The 21,838-nt window shown below is 39.2% G+C and overlaps 1 protein-coding gene across 1 annotated transcript in view; it reads right to left on the bottom strand.

Moving 5' to 3' along the window:
* The window catches only part of LOC150080206 (protogenin-like), a 393,090-nt gene that overhangs the window by 157,524 nt on the left and 213,728 nt on the right, over positions 1-21,838 (bottom strand). Inside the window, exons 14-15 of the mRNA XM_090380644.1 lie at positions 15,881-16,046; positions 7,443-7,573 (exon numbers count right to left, since the gene is read on the bottom strand). Of these exons, the coding sequence (XP_090236770.1) occupies positions 7,443-7,573; positions 15,881-16,046 (297 nt within the window). The remainder of the gene's footprint in view (positions 1-7,442; positions 7,574-15,880; positions 16,047-21,838) is intronic.

Here is a 21,838-nt window from a genome sequence, read left to right on the forward strand (position 1 = left end):
GTGTGCTATGCACTGCTGCTCCTTCCCACCTGGCTACGGAGGCGCCTAGGTGTGGTCTGTACACTTGAACACGGTACTCCAAGTGTGATCTAACAAGAGCCTTATATAATGGGATTATGATGACCTTATCTATACTAGCAAATGTTCAATAAATTATCAATAGGGCCTTCCTTGCAAGCTGTTTACAATGCTCGGAGAATTTGATGTCCGACTATATCGTAACTCGCAATTCCCTTTCTTCCACTACTAACTTAAGTTCAACTCCACCAAGTGTATAAGTTGTTTCACCTTGCCGGATTAAAGAATAGCTGCCACTTTACTGACATTTCCTGAAGTCTAGCTAGGTCACTCTGAAGAAGCTCTGCTTGGCAGTGATCATTAACTACTCTCCCAATCTTCACATCATCTGCAAATTTAGCCATGATGCCCTCAATCCCTTCATTGATATCATTTAAGAAAATCAAAAACAACAGTGGCTCCAATACTGATCCTTGGGGAAGCCCACTTTTTACATTAATTCAATCTGAGGAATAACTATTTATCACAACCTTCTGCCTCCTGCCCTGAAGCCATACTGCTATCCGTGTAAGAGTTTTCGCTGTGATTCCAACCTGTTCCAGCTTATAATGTAACCACTCATATGGGCCTGAAATCTAAAACAATCCTGAAATTATTCCCTAAATCCAGCTCATGAGTGACCCTTGTCAAAATAGCTAACCAGATTTGTTAAATTTTTTTCCCTTTACAAAACCATGCTGCATATCCTTCAGAATTCCATTTCTATCTAAATGATCCTGGATTCTACCTTTTATCATTGCCTCCATGATTTTCCCTACTACTGAAGTTAGACTAAATGGCCAGTAATTTCCTACTTCACTCTTACAAGCTGACCGGGCTAGCCGGGTGGGTAAAGTGCCTGCCTGGCAACCCAAAGGTTGCGGGCTCGAATCCTGCCTCGGGCTTGGATCAAAGTACTGCAAAAACCTTGGGAGGTGCATTATGGCCATAGAAGCCGATGCGCCAACAACTACCAAAAAAAAAAAAAAAAAAATCACTCTTACAACTGCCCATATGTATTGGGGATGTATTGGCATTTTTCCAATCCAACTGAATCACAACCAGGTCCAGTGATGCTCTCATAATTAATCTCAATGGTTCGATGCACTCACTTTCCACCTCCCTTAAAATTATAGGGTATATGCCATCAACCCCAAGGAGCCTTACTTGCCTGTAGGCTCGAAAGTTTTTTCAGTAAATAATCACGTGAAATTTCAATATCATTAATTTCATATTTTTCAACTTCACTCCAATAATTTCACATTGACAAAGAGTTTTGTCAATGTGAAAGGGGTGGTTGAGGGGGAGAAGACAGAGAGTGGTAATCAATGGACACTGCTCATCGTGGACTAATGTTATTAGTGGAGTCCCTCAGGGCTCAGTGTTGGGTCCATTATTGTTTTCTGTATTTATAAATAATATTGATGATGGTATATCAAGCTTAATGTCCAAGTTTGCAGACGATACAAAGGTTGGCAGGGTTGTCAAGGACACTACTGACACTATGCTGCTGCAACAGGATCTGGAAAGGTTGAGCAGATGGGCTGAGAGGTAGCAAATGAAGTTTAACATTGACAAATGTAAAGTACTACACATGGGAAACAGCAACCCCAGAGCAATGTATCAACTCTGTGGTACTAAACTGACAGTGGTAGAGAATGAAAGGGACTTGGGGGTGGTTGTGCAGGCAGATATGAAGTTCTCTGAGCAGTGCAGACGGGCTGCAAGGGTAGCTCATGGAGTATTGTCAATGATATACAGGAATTTTTCCAGCAGGGATAAGGAGGTGATTATTCCCTTGTATAAGGCAATGGTCAGGCCACACCTAGAGTACTGTATACAGGTCTGGAGGCCTCATTTCAAGAAGGATGTAGAGCTGCTGGAATGAGTATAGAGAAGGGCAACAAGATTAGTGAATGGAACAAAGGGGTGCTCTTACGAAGAAAGAGCTTAAGTTTCGCAAATTACAGTGTCTGGAGACTAGGCACCAGCGAGGTGATCTGATAGAGATGTATAAAGTCTTGAATGGTTTGAGCATGCTCAATGCTGATTAGATTCTTCCTCTAGCTCAGAATAATCACCTGAGAGGGCATAAATTCAAATTGAGGAAAGACAGATGTAGGATAGACATGCGGAAATTTTCCTTTAGCCAGCGGGTGGTTGGTTGGTGGAACAGACTTCCATCCCTTGTCGTGGAGGTTGATAGCCTAAATAAGTTTAAGGCTCAGCTGGACAGGTATTTTGAACGAACAGAGGGGTGAAGTCGAAGTGGGTTTTTTTTTTTTTTTTTTTGGCTGATGCTGCATCAGCTTGCTTTCTTGCATCAAATGCCTCTACTAATGCTAATGCTAGTTCGTCACAAACTGAGCAGGATCATCAACAGTTATACCACTCACATCTAACAGACCAATGTGATTCATCCCATACCTTTTAATGTTTACATAACTAACTTTGATAATAAAGTAGCAAAGGGTTAATATAAGTAACTCTCTGCAACTTTTTTCTGCATTCTTTTAGAAAGATCTCTGAATCTAACTTAGCTTGCCTATCCCCCTTTCCAACTACAGACTAGTTTATACTTAGTGTAGAGGTCTATATCCCATGATACTTTATATGCATCCCATGCATTTTTCTTCTCTGCCACTAATCTAATCCAATTGACATTCATTTAGGACTAAGCCTTCAACAAGATCATTTTAGTCACCTCTACAAAAGTAAAATCCCCTTCCTTTGCCTTTGACAGCAGTTATATCTATAAGTAAATTTCATATCAATACAATGTGATCACTGCCATTTATTCTTTTACCAGCAGACTCTTAATGCATGATGAATCAATGCTGTTAATTGTTAATTGATGAATCAATGCTGTTAAACTAGATTATTATTTTCTCTCATTGCCTTTCTAACAAGCTGGTGGAGAAAATGATCATCCAATTAATCCACAAGTCTTGCTACTAATGTGAGTGACCAAACTAGAAGTTCCAACCAATATCTGGGAAGTTAAAATCTCCATTATTATTAATAGTATTAAAAATGGCAAATTATGCAAGAAAGCAAGTCTATGCACTACCAGCAAAAAAAAAAAAAAAAAAAAAAAACAACATTTCAACATATCCATCCCTCCAATAGTTTGTCTAGTTCTTCCTTGAATTTATTCAAACTGTCCACTTCCACCAAACACATAAAACATTCTGATTTGTTGCGCAATACTTAGGCAATGTGCAGTGGCCGACTGGCTCCCCGCAATACAAGATCAATGCACTAAACGGAAATAAGTTTTTGTAAACTTTTGCCATTTTCTGATTTAATTAACATATTAAATTGTTAATTTAATATGCCAATTAATAAAGAATAGTTTAACAATTCTAGTAATGTTCCATTAGCTTATTTTTAAATTTAGCTAGAGATATTAAGCTAAGACTTAATATTCACACAGCTTTTCTGGAAATGATTTGTCACAAATATGATATCACTTAACAATTCCACTACTATGCAATGCATAGTAGTGGAATTGTAGGGGTTTAACTCCAGTAAATTTAAATGGAAATCAGGTTCACGCTAGAGCAGCAGGAATGCTGTGGCTTGGGGAGAAATGAAGGGTGGATCTTCTTCGAATCATGGCCTTACAAAATGTGCAGGTGCCTCCGTAGCCAGGTGGGCAGGAGTGGTAGTGCGCAGCACACGCTTCTTGATTAGACCGGGGTTCGAAACCGTGACCACCAAATACAGAGGATGTGGAAAGGTCAGGGAATGACCACCAATATCCCCGGAGCAATATGGCCTTAGTTGCTAATGCTCCTAAAAACAAAATAACAACAACAAAATGTGCTCTGGTGAAATGTTTGCAGACCATCTGCAGATCCAAAGAAAATGTGCAACACTCATGGGGTAGAATTTTTCTCAGCATGGTCTATGGTTGTTATCAGGTGAGAATGTTTTTACAGGAAGAGGATACATTTAAATAGAAAGGGGGCAAGAATATTCAATGATGCTATGAGGCAGTATTATGTGGGTTGGAAAACTAATAACTTGGGAGTTATACAGACTAACAGATTAATTAGAGCTGCAGGCAGAGTAAAAGTAATTCTTTACACTGCTTCTATTAGAACATGCAGCATCTTGGAAAGCAAGGTGTCAGGAATTTCTAACCCTGCTGTGGGTCATCATGGAACAAGTAAACACATGGACTGCGTTGGGGGTAACTAAGAGTAACAACAGGTGTATACTTGTATGTACACTAACACTAAGAGCAAAATACATAAATCTGATGAATTAAGAGTAGCAATCCAGTGGGAGATGACTCCACAACGTTAGCATTAGCAAAGGTACATGATGCAAGAAAGCAAGCTTATAGAGCATCAGCCAAAAAAAAAAAAAAAAAAATTTGTATTAACTGCAGATATTGTGGAGTGCTGGCAACATATGTCACTGAGATATAAGGGAAGGAGAATTTTAATGTGAGGGAGTACAATGTGTACGGAAAGGATAGACAGGAGAGAAGGGGGAGTATGAAGCATATTAAATCTAAGACTATGCACCCAGTTAACATGAGTGGCTTGTGCAAAGCTGAGTCTGTTTGGTGTGACATAAGCACTGAGAAATCAAAAATGAGAGTAGGGCTGTTATATGCCTAATGACTATGATGAGTACAAAGAGAAACTGTACAGACATACAGCGTGGGCTGGTAAATCAGAATGTCTTAAAACAGAATTCTGACATTTCAGCTATTAACTAAAACCTGTGGGTTGGTAACTCACAGGTTTTAGTTAATATGAGAGGAGTAATGAGAAAAAGCAATATTCTTGACCAGATTATCAGCAGCAATCCTTCGTGCAACAAGAATCTGCAGGTAAAGATACTCTGGGTAGCAGTGACCACTATGTGCTAATGTGAGATTTATTTAAAGATAAAAGTTCTGTAAAGGTAAAGTAAGAGCTTTTGCCTTCCTAAGGGTGACTACAGTGTACCCAGATGGTTTTAAAATTCTATACAGCAGGACCATCTGATATTCCCAACAGCAAATTCTAAATAGGGAGCTTTCAGGCAAGTAATCATAGAAGCTATGATGTTTTTCATATCAACTAAGAAAAACCATTCCAGACTTAGACCTAAATGGATGTGAAATGAATTGATGAGACTTGTGGCAGAGAAAAAAAAATGCATAGGATGCATATAAATTATCACAGGATATAGAACTTTACAGTAATATAAACTAGTAATACAAAATATAATCTAGTAACAAAGGGGGATGGACAAGCTACGGTGTTTTTTTTTTTTTTTTAGTTGTTGGCACATCGGCTTCTGTGGCCATAATGCACCTCCCAAAATTTTTTCATTTTGTTGTGATCCAAGCCCAAGGCGGAATTTGAACCCATGACCTTTGGGTTGCCAGGCAGGCACTTTACCCACCCAGCTGGCCCGGTCGGCACAAGCTAAGGTGGATTCAGAGACATTTCTGTAAGGATGCAAAGAAAAGTAGCAAAAACTTTTCTTATATCAACAGTAGAAGGAAGGGACTGAATCACATTGGTCCACTTGATGCTGATGGTTTAACCATTGATTATTTTGCATCAACATTCATGCATCAGGAGAGAGGAGAATACCAGAAAGTCATTAATAACTAACAGGGAACCGAAAGATTTTGTGATAATTAAGGATGAAAGTGGAAGAAAAATTGTTGAAGCTGAACATAGAAAGGATGCCTAGGGTAATGGGATCTATCCAATCATATTAAGGGAGGCAGAAAAGGAGGTAACTCAACCCTTAGCCATAATTATGAGAGTATCTTTGGATTCAGGGAGGCTTCTATGGAACAATGTGCAAATGTATCCCCAATTCCCAAAAAAGAGCAAAAGGTGAGATGAGTAATTGGGAGATAGACAAGCTAAGGTGGATTATAACCTGTTACTAACTTCTGTTAAAGGGAAAATAATGGAGTCTCTGGATAGAGAAGTAAATCAGAACCAACTAGACAGCAGTGCAATTATAGAGTTTTTACAGTACGGATTTGTTAAGGTGTCTGACCAATATGATTGGATACTATATGACATTAACAAAGGAACTGGAAACAAAAATACTTTTGATATCATATCCTTGGATTTCGGAATAGCTTTTGATACTGTTGCACATAAATGACTTCTGTGTAAATTGGAGCAGTGTGGCATTAAGGACAAGTTACTGCTCTGGATAAAGGAATGGCTAAGTGGGAGATGATGGAGTGGTTATTAACAAACAGTGCTCTTCATGGACTAATGTTATTAGTGGAGTTCCCTGGCCCTATTGTTGTTTTCTATATTTATTAATGGTGATAAAAATGAAGTTATATCATTCTTAATGTTTAAATCTGCAGATGACACAAAGCTTGACAGGGTGGTTAATGACAGTAATCTGGGTAAGCTACTCCAACAAGATATAAAAAAATTAGGCTGAGCTGATGAGAAATGGCAGCTGAAGTTTAACCCTGACAAATGCAAGGTACTTCACATATGAGTAGCATTGATCCCAGATTAATGTACCAACTGTTTGGAACTACACTCAGGGTTGTAGTAAAATGAAAAAGATCTGGGCATAATTGTGTAGTCAGATATGAAGTTCTCTAAGAAATGCAGACAGGTTGCAGGACAGCTCATATAGTTTTCTCAATGATATACAGAACTTTGCTAGCAGGGATAAGGAGGGTGTTATCCCATTGCATAAGGCAATGGTTAGGCTGCATATTGAAGTCCGGACGTCTGTATATTCATACAGGTCTGGAAGCCTCATTTTAGGAAGGATGAATTTCTGCTGGAAAGGGTGCAGAGAAGGGCAACATAACAAAAGGTTGATCTTACCAAGAAAGGCTTCAGTTCTGCAAACTGCAACATTTAGAGACTAGGGACCTGCAAAGTGTTCTGACTGGGGTGTTTAAGGCTTTGAAAAGCTGAATGATGGCAGCATTCTTCCTCTTCTTGCTCAGACTACACACAAGGGACATTAATTCAAATTGAGCAAGGATGGTTGCAGGATAGATGTGCAGAGGTATGCCTTCAGCCAGCCGATGGTTGATCATTGGAACTTCCATCTGTTGTTGTGGAAGTGTGTAGTCTGCATAAATTCAAGAAAGATTAGATAAATTATTTGAGTGAATGGACAGGTGATATGGAAAGTGTGTGTGTGTGTGTGTGTGTGTGTGTGTGTGTGTGTGTGTGTGTGTGTGTGTGTGTGTGTGTGTGTGTGAGATTTTTTTTTGCTGATGCTTTATAAGCTTGTTTTGTTTGTTGCATCATATGCTGCTACTAATAATAACCTAGTTTGCTCGTTTTGTTTCCATAAATCAAGAGTTTAAATAAATAAAACAGTAAAGTTGTAATAAAGTCAGCAACTGAAATTTAAAAAACCTTACTTACTGTCCTCAAAAGTCCTGCATTCCACTTTTTGGCTAAAAGGACCTTGCTGATTATTAATATCATGTGATCTTACAGAGAATTCATATAAAGTAAATGGCATCAAATCTGTAATAACTACCTCACTGTTTGTACTGAAAAAATAATGAAAGCAATTATTAAGCATTATTATTGGGTTCTACAAGACATTACAAACAAAAGGAGTACTTTTAACTGTAACAAAACTGTTAACTTTTAACTGTAAAACTTTTTCTGGTTTCATATTGTTTTAAAACATATAGCAAGCAAATAATAAAAATTTCAATAAGAAAAGTAAAATAATGCATACTCACACATCAAAGCTACAAAAAAATTACTTAATTTGCTAGCAATATTCCAAAAATGAAATAACAAAGAATATTAAGAAACTTTTAAGGGCATAAGGGCATTTTGTACACATGCACTAATAACATTTAAGATTAGGAGATCTGAGGACTTACTTAACTAGCACAAAACAAAGTTGAGAAAAAGTCGTGAGTTAGGATTAAATTTAAAACTGTCTGCAATTTAGCCCAGGCACAATAGGAGGGAGTACATGATGAGAGCCTTATCGATAAATTTGGCCCTGGAGAGACTGTTAAAGGCACATGGAACAGAATTTTTCGCAGCATGGTCTGTGCTTATATTAACAAGAGAAACTGATTCTACAGGGATGGAATACACTTAAATAAAATGGGTGAAGAAAATTTGCTGTGCTATCAAGCCATTGTTAGGTGGGCTGGAAAACTGCTAGCTTTGGGGGGGGGGATACAGATTAATAGATTAACAATAGCCACAGGTAGAGATGAAAATGATTCTTGCATTGCTTCTACAGGGATGGGATACACTTAAATAGAAAGGGTGTAAGAATTTTTGCTGATGCTATCGAGGCAGAGTTAGGTGGGTCTGAAAACTGCTAGCTTGGAGGGATACACTGACTAATAGATTAACAATAGCCGCTGGCAGAGGTAAAAGTGATTCTTGCACTACTTCTATTGAAATGCAATTGAGCAGCAGCCTAGAAAGCAAAACAATTGGAATTTCCAGGACTGCTGGCAGACATAGTGGAACAAGTAAATACATTGGCTGTGTTAGGGTAACTAAAGTAGAAACAGGTGCATGTATACTCGCATGTACACCAATGCTAGGAGTATAGTTAATAAATTCGATGAGCTTGAAGTGCTAGTCAAGACATAAGCAGTGCAGAACTAGAATTTGGGGAGTACAATGTGTACAGAAAGGATAGACAAGACAAGAAGGGAGAAAGGGTTATGCTGTTAGTTAAGAAACACAAAATCTAAGGAAGTGCATCCAACTGATGTTGGTGGACAATGCAATGTTGAGTCTGTTTGGTGTGACATAAGCATTGGCAAAGGAAAAAATGAGGTGTGTGTTATAGGCCTAATGAATCTGAGGAGTATAATGAACAACTGTGCAGAGAAATACAGTGAACCAGTAAATTAGAGTGTCTTATAATGGGGGATTTTAATTTCCCAGATACTGACTGGAATTTGTGGGTTGGTCACTCACACACTAACAAGACTTGTGGATTTATTGGATGATTGTTTTCTACAGCAGCATGTTTGGGAGGCAACCAGAGGTAGTAATACTCTTGATCTGATTATTAGTAACGATTCTTCATGCATCAAGAATCTGCAGATAAAGGAACCACTAGGTGGCAGTGATCACAGTGCTGAAGTTGGATTTACTCAAAGAGGTAACTACCACTGAGGGTAAAGGGAAGGGTTTTTGCTTTCGTAAAGGTGACTACCGTGGTCTGAGACAGTATTTAAATTCCATATGGTGGGACCAACTGATGATGTTACCAACAGCAAATTCAAAATGGGAAGCATTCAAAGAAATAATCTTGGAAGGTACTAGGCTTTTCATACCAATTAAGAAATTTTTCAAGATTTAGGCCTAAATGGATGTCAGATGAACTAATTAGACATGTGACAGAGAAGAAAAATGCATGGGATACATATAAATTAACACGTGACACAGAAGCCTATGATAGATATAAGTTACAAAGGAGGTTAGGCAGGCGAAGGCAGAATACGAGAAATCTTTGGCAAAGAATGCAAAGAAAAACAGCAAATAGTTCTTTACTTATGAAAACTCTAGAAGAAAGGGGATGAATCAGATTGGTCCACTTGATATCGATGGTTCAACTGTTGATGATCCTGCTCATGTAGCTAACAAACTAAATGAATATTTTGCATCTACATTCACACATGAGGAGTTATTCAGGGAAGGGCATGCCAGAGGTGTATTAAATTCTGGCAGTAAGCTAGATAATCTTGTAATAACTGAGAGTAAAGTGGAGGAGAAATTGTTGAAGATAAACATAAGAAAGGCATCTGTGGTGGATGGAATCTATCCAGTTATATTAAAGGAGGTGGCAAAGGAAGTAAGCACGCTCTTAACCATAATTATGAGAGCTTCTCTGGACTCGAGTTGTGCAAATGTGACCCCAATTCACAAAGGAGGATCAAAGGGAGACACAGGCAATTACAGACTTGTTAGTTTAACTTCTGTTCCAGGGAAATTAATAGAGGCACTGGTTAAAGTTGTTGTTGTTGTTGTTATTTGGTTTTTAGGAGCATTAGCAACTAAGGCCATATTGCTCCGGGGATAGGCGGTAGTCATTCCCTGACCTTTCCGCATCCTCCGTATTTGGTGGTGACGGGCTCGAACCCCGGTCTAATCACAAGAAACGTGTGCTACGCACTGCTGCTCCTTCCCACCAGGCTACGGAGGCGCCTACACTGGTTAAAGAAGCACTGCAGGATCATCTAGACAAGACTTCAGTTATAGCTCGGACACAGCATGGGTTTGTTAAGGGGAAGTCTTGTTTGACTAATTTGATTGGATACTATGATGTAGTCACAAAGGAACTGGATGCAAAGAATAACTGTGTTATCATATATTTGGATCTTAGGAAAGCCTTTAATACTTTTGCACATGGAAGACTGCTGAACAAATTGGAGCAGTGTGGCATTGGAGGCAAATTGCTGCTATGGATAAAGGGATGGTTGAGTGGGAGAAGATAGAGTGGTAATCAATGGACACTGCTCTTCGTGGACTAATGCTATTAGTGGTGTCCCTCAGGGTTCAGTGTTGAGTCCATTGTTGTTTTCTGTATTTATAAATGATATTGATGATGGTATATATCAGGCTTAATTTCCAAGTTTGCAGACGATACAAAAGTTGACAGGGTTGTTAATGAGACAAATGACAGTAAACTGCTGCAACAGGAGCTTGAGAAGTTGAGCAGATGGTCTGAGAGGTGGCAAATGAAGTTTAACATTGACAAATGTCAAGTACTACATATGGGAATCCCAGTAATCCCAGAGTAATGTATCAACTCTGTGGTACCACACTGACAGTGGTAGAGAATGAAAAGGAACTGGGGGTAACTGTGCAGGCAGATATGAAGTTTTCTGAGCAATGCAGACGGTCTGCAAGAGTAGCTCATGGTATCTTGTCAATGATATACAGGAATTTTTCTAGCAGGGATAAGGTGATTTTCCCCTTGTATAAGGCAATGGTCAGACTACATTTTGAGTACTGTATACAGGTCTGGAGGCCTCATTTTAAGAAGGATTAGAGCTGTTGGAACGAGTACAGAGAAGGGCAACAAGATTAGTGAATGGAACAAAGGGTTGCTCTTACGAAAGAAGTCTTAAGTTTTGCAAAGTACAGTGTCTGGAGACTAGGCACCTGTGAGGTGATCTGATTGAGGTGTATAAAGCCTTGAATGGTTTCAGCATGCTCAATGCTAATGGGATTCTTCCTCTTGCTCAGAATAATTGCCTGAGAGGGCATAAATTCAAACCGAGGAAAGACGGTTGTAGGATAGATGTGCGGAAGTTTTCCTTTAGCCAGCAGGCAGTTGATTGCTGAAACAAACTTCCGTCTGCCGTTGTAGAAGTTGATAGCTTAAATAGATTCAAGGCAGAACTTGAAAAACATTTGGAGGGAGTGGATGGGTGAAATAAGAGGTTTTTTTTTTTTTTGGCTGATGCTATATAAGCTTGCTTTCTTGCATCATGTGCCTTTGCTTATGCTATTGGAACATACAGCAGTCCGAAAAGCAAGGTACCTGGGATTTCAAGGCCTGCTGTGGGTCATCTTGGAGCAAGAAAATCCATGGGCTGTGTTAGAGTAACTAAGAGTAAGAACAGGTGCATTATACATTGAAGTATGCCAATGCCAGAAGAATAGTAAATAAATTTGATTGATTTGACATGTTGGTCAAGTCATCAAATGCAGACATTGTGGAGATATCAGAGGCAATATCACCCAGATATAAGGGATGCAGAATTTGAATATGGACAGTATCGATGGTTTGACTGATGGTGATCCTGCTAAGGAAGTTGACAAATCCTGTAGGGAAGTGGAGACCAGCAGTTAATCAAATTCTAACATGGAAGTAAATGATGTTGCAATAACTGAGAAGAAAATGAAAAAAATTGTTAAAGTGAAACATAAGAAAGGTATTTGGTTATTTTCACAATATGAGAGATGTCAAAGGTGTCTGTTTCAAACATTATGCATAATTTCAAAATATGAGATGATACAGTAAGTTGTCTTTTATACAAACCTAGTTTGCTTTCTTATGGGGCATCAAGTTTGAAATATGCACCTTTCTGACAGCTCTCATATTATGGAAATACACTGTCCTATCATTCATATCTGTACATCCCTCCATTTATAGTAGATCATATCACACTCAAGCATGATGTATCAGACAACTATAAATATGCTCATAAGCCTTAAAGGAGACATTAGTACAATTCTGAATGAAATATGTCATGATCGATGGAATTAACAGACTTCCAACACAGAATGATAATAATGTGCCTTTAAGTAATCAGTCTGTATGTAACATTTCAATGGCACTAAGGTTCCCTTGGTGTTTTAAGGAATTTCAGTGTCACTGATTTGTGAAGTGATCTGCAAATGGAAATGGCTGATGTTGAAACCATCACAAAATTACCTGAAAAAACCTCTGAAGCTGACAGAATGTGACAGCAGTCCTGTAAAGAACTCTCTGTTCAGAACACAGGTTGAAGTTGCTGCAGTATACATGAACTCAGTGAGACAATTTGGGTGCAGGTCAGAACCAGCACAGTACACTGCATGCCACAGGTTAACTTGGTGGTGCAGAGTTGCCCACAAGCCACAAATTACCCCAACTGAAATGGAAATGGCTGATGTTGAAACCATCACAAAATTACCTGAAAAAACCTCTGAAGCTGACAGAATGTGACAGCAGTCCTGTAAAGAACTCTCTGTTCAGAACACAGGTTGAAGTTGCTGCAGTATACATGAACTCAGTGAGACAATTTGGGTGCAGGTCAGAACCAGCACAGTACACTGCATGCCACAGGTTAACTTGGTGGTGCAGAGTTGCCCACAAGCCACAAATTACCCCAACTAATTTTAGAAACTGCCTGGCTTGGGGTAAGGTCCACCATTCTTGGACTGCATACCAATGGAAAGCTGTGCTTAAGTGTGACAAGTAATGTAGTCTACCAGTCTGTACCATGCCAACATTGAAGTTAAGCAGAGGCAGCATGATGGATAGATGGACTGTTTTTTATGGTTTGGCCCGGGACCATTTATTATTTTGGACAAAACCATGAATGCTGAGGTCTATCTATATATCTTGGACAAAAATGCATTATCTACATTGTGGCTGCACATCAGAGAAGGCCTATACCTGTATCAGCAGGATAACATGTCATACTGCTTATGCTGTGATGGACTGGCCAGCACAGAGCTCTGACCTCAATCCTATAAAGAACCTCTGGGATGAATTGGATAATTGGGTGCATGTGAGCTGAGACCATCTAAAGAGCAGAATGGTGGAAAATGTCAGAGTGCAGTTACAAAAAACTGGTGGAGGGTGATTCATGGAAACTAGAGAATGCCACACAGGCTAAACATTTAAACATACTCTTTTTTTCTGTAAAAGAATATTTGTAGATATGTAGGTGTCCAGATATTGATGGTAGAGCAGTACATTTCACAACTGAGTTATTTCTCACTTACACAGTGGGTGCCTACCTGCCAACTGATCATGAGGACAACTATTGCTGAAATGGTGCCACCTGGGTAAAAATGTAAAGTGCAGCCATTATCAACCCACTGCAGGATGGAAGCCTCCTCAACAATTCATGCTGAGGGAAATGGACCATAATCTGCCACGCTGGTCCAGTGCGGGTTGGCAGATCGACCGTATTCAGCAGTCAGGGGCTTGAACCCCGGTTTACTCAAAGAGCGTGTGCTACTGCACTCCCGCTCATGACCACTCGGCTACGAAGGCGCTAAACTGAGAATAAGAAGTAGTAATCTTCTCTATTTGGGTAGCATTACTTACATTCAAAATGAAATGCAAGATGACTCATTGCAAAAGATTAGTTTTCTTTTAGGGCAATTTAGTTTGCTTTCTTACTGAATTTTCTGCATAAAAATGGGAATTTTGAGACTATAAGGAATTAAAAGATAAATAATAAATAAGTAGTTTGAAGGTTTTAATCACTTGTTGGACACACATCTTTTGTACTTAGCTAAGGATATAACTAATTTAACATTGTGATTGTTACTTGATAGAGTATATCTCATCTATGATAACACAATGAAACAAATAGCCCTCAGTCCCCAGCAGCTTTCAGTCTCCCTCTTACAACAGTGAGAGGATCAGAGTGGAAGCAGAGGGCAAAAAGAATCTCTGGGTATGACCAGGTTGTCATGCATGGAAACTGAACTTGGCCTGTTACAATGTAAGTTCGCTAATTGGTGAAGATAGGATATTAGAGCTGGAAAAGGAATTAGAAAATGCGAATTGGAACATCATCAGCTTGGCCAAAACAAGATGTTGTTGTTATTTGGTTTTTAGGAGCATTAGCAACTAAGGCCATATCGCTCCGGGAATATGCGGTGGTCATTCCATAACCTTTCCGCATCCTCCGTATTTGGTGGTGACGGGCTCGAACCCCGGTCTAATCAAGGAGCGTGTGCTACGCACTGCTGCTGCTCCTTCCCACCTGGCTACAGAGGCGCCTCCCCAAAACAAGAAGAAGAAGAAATGAATCACTTACAAGTTTATCAAGTGGAAATCTGCTGAACACCAATGGAAACAGTGAAAAGAATGAAGGTGGAGTTGGCTTTCTGGTAAGGATTTCTTACTGCTCAGGATTTCTAAGAGATACAAACTAAAGGTTATAATGATATATGCACCAACATCGAGCCATCATGATGAAGAGGTTGAAGAAATATACACTGAAATTGAGAGATTTCTAGACGAACAGAAAACTGACCATACCATCACTATGGGGGACTTCAATGCTAAGGGTGGAAAGAGACAAAACAGCAAAGAAATGGAAACTATATGAAATTTTGGAATCTGTGAAAGAAATGAAAGATTTGTGGAATTTGCAGAATCTAAAGGAATGTCAGTAATCACCACTTTTTTTCCAAGAAAAGTGAACAGATAGTGGACATGAAAGAGCCCAAATGGATTAACAACTAATGAAATTGACTTCATCCTCAATAACAGAAGATATATTGTGAACGATGTTACCATCCTGAACAAAGTAAATGTTGGAAGTGATCACAGAATGGTAAGATGCACACTTGATATAGATTGTAAACGCGTTGGCCGTATTTGGTTTTTGCATCCTTTAGCTGAAGTGATTTTTTGTGTTGTGCTTTAATCAATTTTTTTAAGCCGAGTGATCAGAAGTAGGAGTGCAGTAGCACACGCTCTTTGAATAGACCGGGGTTCAAGACCCTGACTGCTGAATATGGTCGATCTGCCAACCCGCACTGGACCAGCGTGGCAGATTATGGTCCATTTCCCTCAGCATGAATTGCTGAGGAGGCTTTCATCCTGCAGTGGGTTGATAAGGGCTGCACTTTACTTTTTACTTTATGTACAATTTCCATATAACAGATTAATATCGTAAAGCGGGGGTCCACTGTATATGGATGCTGACTTCAATTGATATAATTATTTATTAGCAAAATTACATCAATCGTGATTTTGGTATTTGAAAACCATAACAGAAATGTATATTGTGAAAATCATAAAGATATGTTGTAAAATGTTTTTTTTTTAATAAGAATTTTAGCAAAATTCTTATTAAAAAAAAAAGTTTTGACACTGTATAAAGTTTAACCAGGCAAAATGATTAAACTTTATACTGCCATTAAACTTGAAACAATGAAATGTCATTTCTAGCAACATCAAAATCTCTTGTGGCACAGTTGTTTCATAGTATAGATAAGATTAAAATGTGTTAAATGCTTCAATATCATTACATGCAAAACTGGAACACAAATACAAGCACATATATAATACATAACAAACATATAATATAAATAAGAAAATACAACAGCAATAGCTTGCCTACCTTCTAATGTAGTTGATTACCGAATTGCTCAATGAACCAATATAAACTGACTGGTACTGTACAGTAAAATAACTAATGTTTTTGTTGGCAACAGGGGGCTCCCAAACAAGTCGAATACTGGTTGAACTCGTTGGATCCGCATCAAGGTTACGAGGAGGTTCAACAACTAATATAGATTTAAAAATATATTTAAATAAAAATTGTTAAATATCTTCAAATCTTTGAATATCAAAAATAAACATAATCAACAGAAGATATTTGCTAAATATATTTCTGTTTAACACTTTTACTGTAACCCATTAAAGACAGAATATCATCTCAACAGTGTGGCAGGTGCACAATGGCCATTACACTACCAAGTGGGTAACAATCCCTAAGTGCTACTTTTTTAAAACCTTCTATCTGCAAAAAAAATAATAAAATAAAATAAAATAAAAAATAAAAATAATATTCAGACCTGCTCACATTTTGACCCTACATATAAATCTATTATGAACACTAACCCAGGGGCTCGCATCTGGTGAATATGTGCTTGGCATACCCAGGATCCTGAGCTGGATATCATCATTCTTCTCTTTCTTGGTGATTCCTTTCTACTTCTGACTCTCATTCACTCACTCACACACTCACTCACTCACTCTCACACACACACACACACACACACTCACTCTCACACACACACACACACACACACACACACACACACACACACACACACACACACACACACACACACACACACACACACACACACACAGGGTAACTCGGGATTTTTTTTTTTTTTTTGGCTGGTGCAGCATGAGTGTAATGCAGCTGGTGCAGCATTACAGTGTCTGGAGACTAGGCACCAGCGAGGTGATCTGATAGAGGTGTACAAAGCCTTGAATGGTTTAAGCATGCTCAATGCTGATGGGATTCTTCCTCTAGCTCAGAATAATCACCTGAGAGGGCATAAATTCAAATTGAGGAAAGACAGATGTAGGATAGACGTGCGGAAATTTGCCTTTAGCCAGCGGGTGGTTGGTAGGTGGAACAGACTTCCATCCCTTGTCGTGGAAGTTGATAGCCTAAATAAGTTTAAGGCTCAGCTGGACAGGTATTTCGAACGAACAGAGGGGTGAAGAGGAAGTGGTTATTTTTATTTATTATGTTACTTTTTTTTTTTTGGCTGATGCTGCATAAGCTTGCTTTCTTGCATCAAATGCCTCTACTAATGCTAATGCTAATGAGCCTTAGGCTTCCTTGTACCATATAGCTTATAATAATAATAATAATAAAAAACAACTGTCAGCAATTCATTTTTTTATATTGAAAATTTATATTTTATTTATTATTTTTTTTTAAAATAATAGCAATGGGGTATGAATGTTTGTTCTTGTTTGAACCAGCCTTCCTTCTTTGGGTGTGGTATAGTTTGTTACCATAAGACAAAGAAGCCTCATGCTGCTTAGATTAGCAGAGAGTGACACTTTTGCACAAAGGAAACTAATCTGTTCTTTGTAATTGGCACTGGAGTTGCTCACATTGGCACTTTTCATTTTCACTTGTGAAAAAAAACTTCTGCATTTCATTATTCGTGCTTGAATTGTATGCATAAGTAGGTGTGCATGCTAACAATTTCAGGTGCTCCTAAAGCACCTGATGACAGCACACTGCCAAAAATGGATATAAAGATCCCTCTTATTTTAAATATATATTCCGAATGTTGCATATATTAGCTTTAATGGAATTAAAGCTAATATATGCAGTGTTATTTTAAATGCTTAACTTCATTAATTAAATTCAACATTAAATTCTGATTTACAATGAGAGAAAGAGAGAAGTAGAAGGGAATCACCAAGAAAGAGAAGAATGATGATATCCAGCTCAGGACCCTGGGTGTGCCAGGCCCATGCTCACCAGATGTAAGCTCCTGGGATGCCGTGGCTGGAGACTAGGCACCAGCGGGTTGATCTGATTGAGGTGTATAAGGCCTTGAATGGGTTGGGCATGCTGAATTCTGATGGGATCCTTCCACTTGTTCAGATTACGAACCTAAGGGGGCATAAATTCAAATTAAGAAAAGACAGATGTAGAATAGATGTGCGGAAATTTGCCTTTAGCCAGTGGGTGGTTAATTGCTGAAACAAACTTCCATCTGTTGTTGTGGAAGTTGATAGGTTGAATAAATTTAAGGAGGGAATGGTGCGATTTTTTTTTTTTTTGGCTGATGCTGCATAAGCTCATACACTTGCTTTCTTGCATCACATGCCACTACTACTACTACATCTCGTAAATTATGGCAGTCATCAAAAATCAAGGAAATTAGGACCCATGAAATAGAGGGGAAACTATATATATATATATATATACACAAATATTTATTTTCATTGTATTGGATAGGGGTGCTGACCTGTCAATTGTAATTACATAGAAAAATTGAGAATGCCAGCAAAGTAAAAGCAGATAACATGAAATTAAAATAGATTAACATAAAAACAATAATGATAATAACGATGGTACCTAAAGTAGTAGATCCTAGGGCTTTAAGTACTTCTTTGAAGGGTCAGCAGCCAAAACCTTAGGAACCACTGCAATATGCAGGGTCTCTGCATATTGCAGTGACGATGTATATGTGCGAAATGTATACATCAGTCTAAAACGTTGATGAAACTGATATTCGGGTGACACTCAAGTCAAGTGGACCCAATTTCAGCGAAGTCCGGACGGTCTGTGACAGCTAAATCCTCTGCTTGCACCTTCACGATGGTGGGACTGTTAGTAATCCTGGGTATAACCTCCGTGCACAAGTACATGGTGGGTGATCACCCAGGTGTGAACCAACGTAAGCAGGGGTCGAGGTGTGGCACCCACACCACATGTAGGAACGCCGCCCCTCTATGTTACCAGGCAGTACTAGGTGGTAGATGACTCTCATCAACCGGTGAAATACCACCATTTTGCTTATTGGAGGCTTGAAGTGGTGGAACCCATGTTTAGCCTCTAGAGTTAAGTTCCGGTCAACCCTTCCCTATCTCTTCCATCATGCAGTATGATTGATAACTTTTGAGGTTATGATGAACGTCGTGGTGAGATCCAATATGCCTTACATTTCGAGCGTACAGCTCTAAAACGGTGTTTGCAGGCCGGCCGCTAGTTAGTACACCGGACTGAACCTATTGGTAGCTCTCTAGGAAGCTTCCGGATCAGCTAGTGTATAATCTTGCTACCTCTATTCTGCCAGATAGTGACTGGAGGGAGTCCGAGTAGTGTGTATGCGGGGGGCATTGTCGAGGCCAGGTTATGTCAAGGATCTGGGTATATTCTTACCACATGTAACGCCATATCCAAAAATTTCATTCCTTCATACAGCATGTCCCACCTACTTTTTCTTACTATTGAATACACCATGAATTCTCAAACTAATAGAGCAAACTTATCTGCGAAAAGATCTAAACCTCCCAAGGACTTCCTAATTCATTTCACAAATATACGTGGTCTCAATTCTAATCTCAACGATGTCCATTTCCATTTGCAGTCTGCCAAACCCCATGTACTTTTTCTGACAGAATCTCAGTTATCGGTTGATTCAACTACTGCTCATTTGAGTTGCCCAAATTATTCGCTGTATGATTTCTTTCGCCTCAAAGGTGGTACTTGTGCCTATGTCCGTTCTGATATTCCCTGTCAGAGACTTGGCAATTTGGAATCTCCTCTCTTTGATCTTCTCTGGCTTAAAATCTCTCTACCTCATTGTGTCAAATTCATCTGTTGTCTCTACCATTCTCCCAACTCCACTAATCACTTGGAGCTCTTTGACTTCCTCTCTTTGCAACTTGACTTTCTCCAGTCCAACTTTCCTAACAGTGAGGTAATTTTCCTTGGTGATTTTAATGTTCACAACTCCAGCTGGCTTCCGTTTTCTAGTCACACGGACCCAGCAGGTCGAGATGCTGAGGCTTTTGCATTTACTAATGACCTAGCACTGATTGTTCATTTACCTACAAGAATACCGGACAATCCTAATCATACAGCCAATACGCTTGATCTTTTTCTCACAAACAACCCTTCTAAGTACACGGTCGAAGTGAGAGGTCCTTTAGGCACTTCAGATCACAACTTAGTGATTGTCTCTTCTCCAATGGAACCTTTATCTCATGGCTATTCCCAACCACGTGTTTTTTGGCATTACAAGAATGCAAAATGGGATGACCTGCGAGACTTCTTTTCTTCTTTTCCTTGGTGGGATTACTGTTTCAAAACTTCTGATGTCAATGTTTGCTCAGATCGTGTCAGTGCAATTATTCTTGCAGGAATGGAATCCCTTATCCCACACTCCACTTTAAAATCTCGTCCTTTATCTAAACCTTGGTTTTACAATAAATGTGCTAAGGCTGTCCAAGAGAAGAATGTTGCATATCGTAATTGGCTTATTTCTAATTCTTCAGTTTCATTTTCTGCCTACACCAAAGCTCGCAACAGTTGTAAAGCAGTTATTAATCAGTCCAAACTAGAGTTTGAACAGGCTAAGAGTAGAAAACTTGCTTCTTGCCCTAATGGTAGCCGAGCATTCTGGTCTCTTGCCAAAGCTATTGGCTGCAACTTTTGCCCATCTTTGCTCCCACCTCTGTCCAAACCAGATGGTTCTGTTGTCACTTCAGCCAAGGATAAAGCTGACCTGCTAGCATCCCATTTTTCTTCCAGCTCATGTATTAATGATCTTGGTAAAACACCTCCCACCATTCCCAACACGCTCCATTCAATGCCTCCTGTGGTCTTCCGTCAAAAGGATATCAGAAGGATTTTGATGAATCTTGATGCTAAGAAAACTCCAGGTCCTGATGGTATTTCTCCACTTGTTCTCAAAACCTGTGCTCCTGAACTTACTCCTATTCTTTGCCACCTTTTTTCACTTTCTTATTCCAAAGGTATTTTTCCTTCTGCTTGGAAATTTGCTCGTATACAGCCAGTTCCTAAAAAGGGTGACAAATCCCTCCCATCCAATTATCGTCCCATTGCAATTACTTCTACTCTTTCTAAAGTAATGGAGAAATCAATTAACCGCCAACTCTTACACCACCTAGAAACCTTCCATCTGATCAACGATCACCAGTATGGATTCCGTCAGTGTCGATCCACTCGAGATATTCTGGCTTATGTTACCCATTATGGACTAATTCAATGGAAAGGTTCGGTGAAACACAAGTAGTTGCCCTTGACATCTCAAAGGCTTTTGATCGTGTTTGGCATAAAGGTCTTCTAAACAAGCTTCCATCTTATGGTTTGCCAACTGTTTTTAGTAATTGGTTATCCAGTTTTCTCTCTGATCGCTCATTGAGGGTGATGGTAGATGGCTCTCTGTCTTCTAACTTCTCCACTAATGCCGGTGTCCCCCAAGGTTCAGTTCTTTCCCCCATTCTTTTCCTCTTGTATATCAATGACCTTCTTCCATTGACTGGAAATCCTATCCATAGTTTTGCCGATGATAGCACATTGCATTCAAATTTCCATTTTGACAAACCTTGTCCTGCCTAATCAGATTAAACTTCTCGAAAATCTGCTACCAATTCCTTAAATGCCGATCTTCAGGTAATTCTCCAGTGGGGCAAAGACAACTTAGTTGATTTCAACCCTTCTAAAACTCAGTGTTGTCTTATATCTCACAAAAAGGATTCTTCTGCTCCTATGCTTATATTTAGTGACACTCCGATTTCTAGGCAAAATGATATCTCTTTTGGGGATTACCCTGACTTCTAATCTCTCTTGGCACAAGCACATTACAAATATTGCTTCCTCTGCATCTAAAAAACTTGGTTTTCTCTTTCGCTCTCGGCGTTACTTTTCTTCCAAACAGCTGCTCACTCTATAAATTGCAAATCCGCCCTGCCATGGAATATTGTTTTCACATCTGGGGTGGTGCCCCCAAAACCTCTCTCAGGCTTCTTGATTCCATTCAGAAGAGGGCAGTTAGGTTAATTA

This window comes from Mastigoproctus giganteus, chromosome 9 (genome assembly GCF_048544385.1).
Source record: "Mastigoproctus giganteus isolate SK-2022 chromosome 9, ASM4854438v1, whole genome shotgun sequence".
Taxonomy (NCBI): Eukaryota; Metazoa; Arthropoda; class Arachnida; order Uropygi; family Thelyphonidae; genus Mastigoproctus; species Mastigoproctus giganteus.